Source organism: Fistularia commersonii, chromosome 4 (genome assembly GCF_037954325.1).
Source record: "Fistularia commersonii isolate RoL2024-O1a breed Wild chromosome 4, RoL_Fcom_v1.0, whole genome shotgun sequence".
NCBI lineage: Eukaryota > Metazoa > Chordata > Actinopteri > Syngnathiformes > Fistulariidae > Fistularia > Fistularia commersonii.
The window spans coordinates 9091219-9101501 of NC_141287.1; the positions used below are offsets into that span (position 1 = coordinate 9091219).

The window sequence follows — 10283 nt, forward strand, 5'->3', positions numbered from 1 at the left end:
CTACCATTAAGTAAGCTAAGCAGGTAAACACCAGTGTAATTATTTCCTTTAATTAGTGTCCTGTTGGCTTCTGTGTCACATCCATTACAGTAAGTCACCATGTAACACTACAGCGCTGTAATTAACTGGTTGTAATTACATCTGTAATTAACCATTGACTCGTCTAAGTGACTGCAGTGAAAATGGTCAATTAGCAGGAAGCCGACAGAGAAAACTGTAAACATGGACCAACCTGTGGCAGACGTCGCCGTCTTTATCAAGGTGTCCCTGGCATCTCACCCTGTTTTCCAGCTCTCACCATCTGTGCTGCACAGATGATTCAGTTTTGAAGTAATTCTATATTAATTAAAGATGACGTTTGTTGTGGCAGCATGGCTAAGTTAGCAGGCGTCAAATGCAAAAGGTCAAATGCAAAAACGATATTGCATGATGGCAGTGATGTTAAAGTCTACAGAATGGATTGGGATTGATCGAAAGCTCATTTCCATAGAAGAAATAAAGTGATGGTTCGTTGTTTGCATATCTACTTGAGAAATAAGCAGTAGGGAGGCCGAAGGGGATTAGAATTATTCAGCCCCCTGTCCTTTTGTCTCATCCTCGCATCTCTGGCTGCCAACCTCTCTCAGGGGTGGGTCAAAGATGATTCTGCTTCTATAAACACAAGAACACAGCAGAAAGTTTGTCACACCATCCAGGACAGACAAGAGGTTCAAGGCTACTGCTTCACACAGGTATGCTTTTAACATATCTTGAAGGACCCAGACTAAAACTACATTGTTAATATGAATCTGCAATTATACTTGTAATGCATTATTGTTGTAAGATAAAAAGCATTAAATTGACAATCATTGCAATCTTGGTGTGCAACACCAATCATTGTTTTGCTCAAATTTTTTGTGTTTTTTTAGAGATAGCAGATGTCCATGGGAGATCAATAGTCAAAAGTAATCTATATGTATCTGTCTGTGCCTAGTTTGGCTGCAGAGGGTTAACCGGCATTGTTTCAGGGCTAAAACAGGAATCCAGTAGGAGCTGGGGTGACTGCTGGACTAAATCATCCTGCATCCATTCCAACATTCGCTTAGCTCAAAATACAAGCACACAAAACATAAGGTCAGGGATCCTCCATCGAGGCAGGGCTGAGGCAAAACAAACAATGATATACTGAAATTCAATAACCCTTGGCACTAAAGCATTATTGTTACCAGATGTTTCAAAAAATATTCATTGCAACATTGTATTTATTAGTATTTGATAGATTGATTGATTACATCAATTTGGGCAAAAATATTTTAGGGGAAGATGAATAAATCGAAAAAAATTACAGCCAGCTTCAAAAAGAAGAAATATAATGCTAAAATGCGGAGCTATTAAGATGTCAATGCCATCATTTTTGACATCACCCTTGCGATGCTTCAATCAACACTAACACATCAACAGACTCATTTGCTTTCCACAGTAACAAGTGTTGATGGAGAGACAGGCCGCAGTCAGTAAAGCTGTCAAGCCAAAAAGCCTTGGACGGGAGAAGGCGGAGAGTGATGCCAATCAGGATGCAAAGTTACAGGTGGAACACAGAACTGCAGATGAGGGTATATTTGGACTTCTTGTCAAATTTATGTGTATCATTTCCAAAGTGCAAAGTGCCTCTGCAGTAATCTATTCTTCTCTCACCAGTCTAGTGTTAAATTTCAGGGCTGAACATTTCTCAGTTTCTGAGCCATGAATTTTCAGACCTGGAAATGGACTCCTGTTATGTCAACAGACTGCAGAGTAATGGCAGGCGAGGCCCTGGAAAGGAGGAGCATCTGGGAGCCAAGTGTTTACTACGCCCTGGGGAAGGAGTCCTTCTATTTTGCTGGACATGACATCAGCATCCGGGAGTCTATGGACTCATATGGCGCTCTGATCTGGCCAGGGGTATGTTCTACTGGATGGTGAGGAAATGCGGTCCAGGATTTGCAGATCTTATCCGGAACATTTGTGTCATAGGCCATCGCTTTGTGCGGTTTCTTGGAGAACAACCGACAACAGGTGGACCTGCAGGACAAGGCGGTGTTGGAGATCGGAGCTGGTACTGGTCTGGTCTCAATCGTGGCAAGTCTTCTGGGTATGTTTGACACAAGAAGAGTTGATTTTCATGTCACGTGAAGTTCTTGTGTCACTGTGTGAAACAAACAGCATCAACACAAATGCACACATATTTAGTTCACTTAACAAAATTATTTCAGTATACTTAAAATTACTATTTTCATGTTCTCAAGCCATTTCAATACTTAAAAAAATCAAATTCCAAATTAATTACACAGTATAAGTTGAAGTTACAAAAGTCACGGGAGGGTGCATGCATAAATGTTACATGATATTCCACTTCCACATTATTTTCAATTTCTATAATCAGTCAAGGCAGGGAATTACAATTTTAAGATAGAAATATAAAAACACTTCATTTTTACAGAAGCCTTAAATCACAACTTGAAATGAAAATCTAAACGCATATTATAAAACTATCTTAACTTGACATTGTGAGCTGGAATAATGTGGGTTGGTTAACCAGCCAGAACAAATTCTCTTGAAATGATAATATCATACAGTTGAATTTTTAACTGTCAGGAGGGCAAATGCATTAGCATGTTAACATTTGTAAGCTAAAAAAAAAAAACTACTAACGACATGGTTTATATATTTAAGGATCCAGTAAAGTTTATGTCGGAAGCTGTTTTTTATTTTGTTTTTTACTGTAAAGATACAATTTAAAATGATACATGAAATGCAGCTTGCAATTGAAGAACAAAAATCATTTTCACAACTAATATTCTTAATGACTGGCTGATATTTGATATTTTCCGAAATATAGACAAAAAAAAACAGAAAAACAAAGGGGTTTATCATCAGGGGACTTTTATTATTCTCACATACCAAATACCTTCCACTGCTAACAAAACAATAGCTACAAATAACAAAAGGTTCCTACCCCTCAGGCTTCCTCAGAGCAGAAACCTTTATGTGCATTCATCATACATGAAATAACACAACTCCACTTGAAAAAGAAAATTAATGCAAGCTGTTTTCGAGCAGGAGGTAATCCTTTTTCTCAGTCAAGAGGACAAATACAAATTTGCCTAATTATAATCATTCACAAAGAAATGATTGAAAACCCTCGAACGAACACAGTTAACAGTGGTTCAATTTGTTTCTTTTACTTCTCCCTTAGTAATGCTCCGCATATGCCTTGGCCAGATGATCATGGAACAAACAATTGTTATTAATTTCACCTCAAGTCCCAGTAGATATGCAAGTTCTATCATAGTTATGGCTTGAAACTCTTGAAAGGTTAAGAATCAAAATTCAAAAAGCCACAATTAGAAAGTATCCATCATTCACAGAAGGTGAAGCATTGTTGTAAACATTCCAAAAGCAACTATCTAATATTTTCAAATTCTGTAAAAGCCCTGTTTTTATTTTTGCTGTTTTTGATGTGATGATGAATTAAACACGGGCTGATGTTCTTATCTTGTCTTCTGGAGAAAATCACATCATAGCAGGGGGTTATATTTAATAAATTACATTACTTTGGTTTTTTTGCTTTATTTATACATACATCAATTTTCTCAAACCCCACTGATGATTTTTCCCAAATGAACAGAAGATACTGAGCAAACTGTCAAGTCCCCACGAGAGAGAATAAGTCTGTCATCTCTCTGTATTATCTGTTGTTAACCTCTATTTTTTTTCCAGGTGCATGGGTGACAGCTACAGACCTGCCAGACATCTTGCCTAATCTGACCTTTAACCTCCTGCGCAATACCAAGGGAAGATCTCGCTACACCCCTCAGGCAACTGCCCTCACCTGGGGTCAGGACCTTGAGCGCGACTTCCCCTGCTCATCCTTCCAGTACGACTATGTGTTTGCAGCAGATGTCGTTTATCACCACAACTGCCTCGAAGAACTCCTAAAAACAATGTGTTACTTTTGCCGACCGGGAAGTCAAACAACCTTGCTGTGGGCCAACAAAGTGCGATTTCAGTCTGATGTGAGCTTCACAGAGCTATTTACAAGCAGATTCAAGGCCACCCTGCTTGCTGTGCTCCCACAGCAGGAGGTGAGGATATATAAGGCTATGGCAAAATAGTGGTTGTTATAATGTCATATGCTCATCGTAGAAATTAGTCTGGTGATCATCTGTTTCCATGACATTCCTCAACAGTGTTAAAACTTTGTTGAGCAGAAAAGAAGTTTGCTGAATCAGATTTCCATTTCACATATTTTATTCACATATTTGCCAGTCCTCTTCATACATTTGTAATTCCTGATTTTATCAACAAGTGTTTTTTATTATATTTTATCCTATGTTTATGTTTGTCTTACTAACCTACATCAATATGTATTAAGGTGTTCTGCTCTTCACGATATGTGCAAAGAGCCAATGATTCACGATTTAATAAACGCAAAATGTTTTTTAAAGCTTTGCATCCTTGTCTTTCAGCTTTTCATACTCCCACAGCGGCATTCAATTTAGCAAAAGATTTGTAAAAACTAGAGGAAAAAAAAAACCTTCCTAAAGATGGTGCAGTTTTAGCATGCATTATAGGAGCACTTTACAAGATTAATGGTGGTAAACATCTGAAATCTAAGAGAATAGCAATGACTCCGCATACACACAAAGACAGGTACCAAAGCAACAAAAAAAAAAAAAGATTACAGAGGGTAAAATGACATGCAATTTTTTAAAACCTATACCTATGCTAACATCCATTCCAGGTTGAACATCCAACTCCGTTCTGTTATTGTTTTCCAGCTCCTACCAGGAAAGGTTGAAGAGTCTCAACTGTTGTTATTCTGTCATCAGAAAGTCCAGAAGAGACTGACCTGAGTATTTGAGTCTTCATGTCATGTTCTCATGAACACCAGCGTCTATACACTGTACAGGCTGATTTCTTCTCCAGATGTTTCATGACTAAGATATGGAGCATGTTGATGACTTTGGCTGCTCTAGTATGGACTCTCTGCGAAGGTCATTTGGGATGCTGCCTTCTGGACCCCAAACATTGAGCTCTCCAAAAACTCCCATGTCAATCATTTCCTCCTGCCATGGGATGGAAATATTACCTGTTGAAAATTCATCAAAAAAGCTCTTATCTGGATCCTCCAGGTTGACTCCCTTCACCGAGGAAAAAGCGCCGACGTCGTCCAGACTTTTAGCATACACCACTTTGGGGTCAGGTACAAAAGGGGGAGGAAGTATACCTAGAGAGGTGGAAAAATGCAGTTAAAATCTTACCAAATTCTGTCAGGCATATTTAGGAAAAGATCAGGAAAAGAATTTCCGGACGAGGGATCATACCTGCGTTCAGTTTTCTCCAGTTGATATCACTGAAAAAAGGATGTGCTCTGAGGTCATCACAGCTTCCATTCTTAAAACCCATCCTCTTATCAACATCCTTAGCCAAAAGCTCACCACAAAGGGATTTTGCATTCTCACTGAAATTCTCCGTGTAGATGACCTCGCGTGTCAACACACGCTCCTTCATCTCTTCACGGTCAATCTGAAAAGGGAAAAAAAAAAAAAACATTACATTTCTTTCGAGCAGGATGCGGTTTATAAGCATTTGCATTGCTGCAGATGGTCACAGAACCTCCCAGGGGCCGTTGCCTGAAAAGTGCATGTAGAAAGAAAGAGTTTGCTATTTACTGTCAGAATTAAAGGTGAAAAAAAATCTTCACCATAATGCTTCATAGTACAAAGCAAAAATCCTGTCTATGTGAATTTTCTCCTTGTTTATGAAAGATCTCTTCCTGCAGCTTTATGGAAATAGCCAAATAATGGCCGGAGCATGGCTTTGTACAGTGGAGCACAAAATGAATTCCTGCTTTTTAAAGCTTATGTTGAGAAGGTGAATAATCTCAAAATTAGCACAAATATGTTACCTTGAGATATACAAACAAAATATTAGAAATTAGGGGGAGAAAGTTCAAATAAATAAATAAATCACACCTCAATGAGAAATGAATGTACAAATATACCATATATACATATACAGGATGACGAAGGTCAAGGGTATCTTTTTTTTTTAATGATTTTTTTCTAATTACAAAAATATTATAAAAAGGTCAGGATATTGTTGTTTTATAATGTGGCTCAATTCATTTAGAAGTTATCACGTTAAAAATACACAACCTTAAAAATTACGATATTTTTTTACTCGTGTGAGGAACACATTGACCATTTATATATTTTTTCTGGATGTTTTTATGACCCCTAACAACAACATTAAAATAACTATCTGGTTTTAAAAAGTACAACAAACCTTCTCTCCTCTGTTTCTGAAAGGGTTCTTGGCAGCCATGAACTCATATAAAGTCACTCCCAAGGTGAAATAGTCCACTGAAGTGTCATACTTCTCCCCCTTCAACATCTCTGGAGACATGTACCCTGCGAGGATCAAATTCAAACGATGGCCAAAAGAAAATCTCATCAAATGTGAAAACACAAAGTATAACTTCACACATTGCCAACAATCAGATCGACTGCTCAGAAATACCTGGTGTTCCGGCATAGCCTTTGGTCATAGTTTTGCCTTCTTTTAGCTCCACAGCAAGACCCAGGTCAGATATACGCACATTACCTGGTGGATTGACATGAAAAAATCTTCATTGTCGTCTTCATAGATTTTAGTAATTGTTAGTCAGTGTAAATTACTACCATCATTATCTAGTAGAACATTTTCTGGTTTCAGATCCCTGTAGATGATCCTCTTCTGATGAAGGTGCTCTAACCCCTGGATGATCTGAGCGATGTAAAAACAGGCCCTGGGTTCATCAAATCCAGGGTTGTTCTCATCAACCAGATAGATATGGTACCTTTGAGAGGAGAAGGAGCGTGTTAATAAGGCTTATCATCTGCGTTCAGCACAAACCATTACACCGATTGCCATTATGCCGTTCTTACACAATCGTTATGAAATACAAAATGCTCAGACACCCCGAATATAACGCGTAAGCCGCGATCAAGTATTCTCTATTGACCTGTGATTGTAATAAGTGCATTTTAAGATGTCACGGGTCACACATCTGCTCTCGCATCCTGCTTTGTGACTGTAACTCAAACACTCAGGAGCTTACGGTCTCATGTTTACATGCAACTAGATGAGCAACTGCTCTCCCAGATGTGGCAGCACTGAGAGAGTGCTGCCGTGCTGCTTTCCCTCCTTATCCTACTGCACAAATGTCGGACACATGAAGTGCATGCAAATACAGCTGTGACAAGCATGAGTTAATTCCACAACAATCCATGTGAATGAAAGCAGCAATATTTTTGGATGAAGTGACGTACATTTGGGGTATTACGACACAACTTATCACAACTTTGGGGAGAAGTTTTTTGTCAACAATGTGGATTTTAAAGAGATTCAGATTCCGACCGTCAATTTATTCTGTGAAGAAGGAACCTTTTTATTCTTATAAAAAAGTAATGAGAAAGTGGAACTGTTTCCTCAATAAGCATATCTGTTCCTGTTATTTCTTTGCAATGCAAGAATGTCTCAGAATGGCAAGTTACTTGAGATCTCCTCCGTTCATGATGGTCATGACCAGACAAAGCTCTTCTTTTGTCTGGAACGCATATGCCAATGATACAATGAAGCGACTGTGAACCTTCTCAAGAATCCTCTTCTCTACCATCGCCCCCTATTGGAGAAAAAATGGAAAAACACATTCTTGAGACGCTTACAGGAATTTTTTAAGGCAACAATAAGTGACATTATAAGGACATTTACTCTGAAAATGTGAAAAACGTGATAAAGCTCACATCACTTAGAATAAAGCATATTGAAAGAGTGACCTTAGACAAGTCAAGGGCAAGACACAACTGTTCCAAGGAGTTCCATTCGGGGGGGGGGGGCTTTTCTGTAAAGCTGCCAGTAATCACTCTATCCCTGTCTTAGTGTTTAATACTGCAGGCTAAAACCAAACGAGACTGAGGCAGGGACAAAGATGATTAGCTCCATCACTTTTCCCTGGTACAGAAATCTAGCAAAACACATTTGATAATCATATAACAGCTGAAATCATTATTCCAACTGGATTTAATAAAGGGAAACATGTAAATGTGCTACCAAATAGGAATGAAAATAGTCTGACTAAATACAGAGAAATCAATTATCAAGGTGGGAACATATCAAGGGAGGCCATATTATCATCTCACCTCATAGCCTTTCCTCTTCTTCAGCCTCTTCTTATTGAGTTTCTTACAGGCGTATAGTTTGCCAGTGGCTTTCATTTGACACGCTGAAACTTCCCCGAACCCACCTTTCCCAAGCACACGGAAGTCCAGGAACCAATCTGCATCCATGGGCTGCATCTCCAGCCACTTCCACTGTAGGAACCTCTTCAAGAACATGCTCTCGAGAAAGAAAGTGTAAGGGGCCTCTCTTAAATAGTCCATGGTCGTGGCCAGAGCTGCTGCAAACAAATCATCCCCTACAGCCTCCTGGCTCTCCTTCACTTTAGCAATGATGTCCTCAGACAGGAAGGGGCAGAAATGTTTGGCAGAGGAGTCCATATAACGCTGGACAATCTTTGAGGCCTTCTTCGACCTGTCAGAGTCCTCCGCAAGGTCATAGTCCTCGATGTCTCTCCACAGACGGGAAGCTCCATGATATTCTTGATTTGCATCCAGGAATTCCCTAAAGAGGCGCTTGCCGATCGGCTGTTCTATGCAGACGATGTCAAAGGCCAAATCCAGAGTGTCCCTCAGACCCTCGCACACAGTGATGTGGGGCAGTTTGAGACGAGAATGGTACTTCTTATCTCGTGCTGCCGCTGGATTAGAGCCATCAATGCTTCCGCGGGCATTGATGTAGGCAGAGTTTGCAACCACGGTGGTCAGGCCTCCAATATCCATGATGAGAATGGATGACTGTTAGGCGGCAGAAATGGTAGACATTGCGAAGAGAAATCAGAGGAAAAAAGAGAGAACGGCGCAGCAGGAGGGAGTCAGGAGATGCAGGAAGCGGGGGGGTGAGGAAACAGAAGATGATAGGTCAGGGTGTTGAGAGGGGGAGCAGCAGAGAGAAAAGTTGACAGGAGACTGAACAATATCGCCTTCAGGACTGTAACACCCTCATTCACACGGGGCAACCACACACTCTTACACACACCTGAGTCAACACCTTTTGGTAATCCATTAACACCCTGCTGCCCCAGACAAAGTGTGCAAGCACCTACTGGAACAGGACAGCCAGCAGGGGCCAATTTCACAACCAGATTTTAGACAGGTCTTAAACGTTAAGCCAGTCTTTATTTTGGATCTTAGATGAGTCCTAGAAAAGTATAAATAAAATATAGACTTATGTTCATCCTAAAACCATAAACATGGGCTAACAGGGAACAAAAAGTCAATGCTTGCTGAGAACGTTATCTAAAAGTGAAAGGAGTCTCAGAATTACCCAGCTTTCAGTGGGCTTTTACCAAGTTTGGTTGAGTCAGGAGGCTAAGACATGTGACAGTTACTCAGACACGCGTTTTTAATTTGAGAAAGGTTTTGTTTCATTCAGAATTCACGGTAAATGATTCCCTCTTAATAACCTTTTCATCTCTCGCCATTTGCTCTGAACACATCTTTAAACAAATTCAGCCTCTCCTCGGCTTCCTCCTTCTGAACAAGATTTTTAAAAAATCTTGATGTTACCTCAGATAGCAACCAGAGCCTAGAGCAGAAGAAAAAAAAAGTCCTCTTTTAATATAGATAGGAAATATTCCAAAATTAGATCACTCAAGAACACTGAGAAGACAAGTGTTAGTACTACAGTCATCCACCTCCACATGGTGATGCCTTGTTCACCTGCCTGAACACCCTCGTGACAGAGATCTTCTAAACTCAGCAGCTGGAACATTTACTGTTTGGAATCCCCTTTTAAGGTGCTTTTCACAGCCTTTCATTGAGCAGATCCGCTGACTCTGTGGCTGCGTTTAATCTTTTCATTTTTACAGAATAGCTTTGCCCAGCAGCTGATTTACACCACTATTGTGGACAAAAGGATTTTTGTGTTGCAGTTCCATTTTATACCAAATTGCAAACATCCATACTTCTCCCATTCTTTCCTTGCCAGGTAGTTTGTATGAATGGCTTGAAATGGGCCTCCAAGGCAGCCCAGTACCTCTTTACAGCAGCCACTTCTTTGCAAAATCAACACAGGCCAAGTTCCACTGAGGTAATGAAGAATCCTGCTTCTGAACATGGCGAGAGGAAAGTCTCTGACACACTGTTTTGAAGGCAACAGCA

At 39.9% G+C, this 10283-nt stretch overlaps 2 protein-coding genes across 2 annotated transcripts; one reads left to right on the forward strand and one right to left on the reverse strand.

Annotated features, from left to right (window-relative positions):
• Nucleotides 1–695: 695 nt before the first annotated feature.
• mettl21cb (methyltransferase 21C, AARS1 lysine b) lies at nt 696–4133 on the forward strand. Its single transcript, XM_086145138.1, has 5 exons — nt 696–731; nt 1441–1592; nt 1766–1920; nt 1993–2110; nt 3739–4133. Exons 2-5 carry the CDS (start codon nt 1472–1474, stop codon nt 4131–4133), a joined length of 789 nt encoding a protein of 262 aa, XP_086001264.1. The 5' UTR covers nt 696–731; nt 1441–1471.
• LOC147234589 (rhodopsin kinase GRK1-like) lies at nt 4130–9144 on the reverse strand. The gene is made up of 7 exons (XM_086145137.1): nt 8205–9144; nt 7560–7687; nt 6705–6862; nt 6544–6627; nt 6310–6434; nt 5346–5547; nt 4130–5248 (listed from the first exon to the last, which is right to left on the reverse strand). The coding sequence occupies exons 1-7, from the start codon at nt 8901–8903 to the stop codon at nt 4959–4961; spliced, it is 1686 nt and encodes a 561-aa protein (XP_086001263.1). The 5' UTR covers nt 8904–9144; the 3' UTR covers nt 4130–4958.
• Between the last annotated feature and the right edge of the window lie 1139 nt (nt 9145–10283).

Coding starts and splice junctions, on each gene's coding strand:
- mettl21cb (XM_086145138.1), top strand. CDS start 1,472: ATGGAGAGACAGGCCGCAGTCAGTAAAGCTGTCAAGCCAAAAAGCCTT. Junction 1,593..1,765: donor ACACAGAACTGCAGATGAGG/GTATATTTGGAC, acceptor TTATGTCAACAG/ACTGCAGAGTAATGGCAGGC. Junction 2,111..3,738: donor AATCGTGGCAAGTCTTCTGG/GTATGTTTGACA, acceptor TTTTTTTTCCAG/GTGCATGGGTGACAGCTACA.
- LOC147234589 (XM_086145137.1), bottom strand. CDS start 8,903: ATGGATATTGGAGGCCTGACCACCGTGGTTGCAAACTCTGCCTACATC. Junction 7,688..8,204: donor AGAAGAGGAAAGGCTATGAG/GTGAGATGATAA, acceptor TTTCTCCAATAG/GGGGCGATGGTAGAGAAGAG. Junction 6,435..6,543: donor AGGCTATGCCGGAACACCAG/GTATTTCTGAGC, acceptor TGATCCTCGCAG/GGTACATGTCTCCAGAGATG.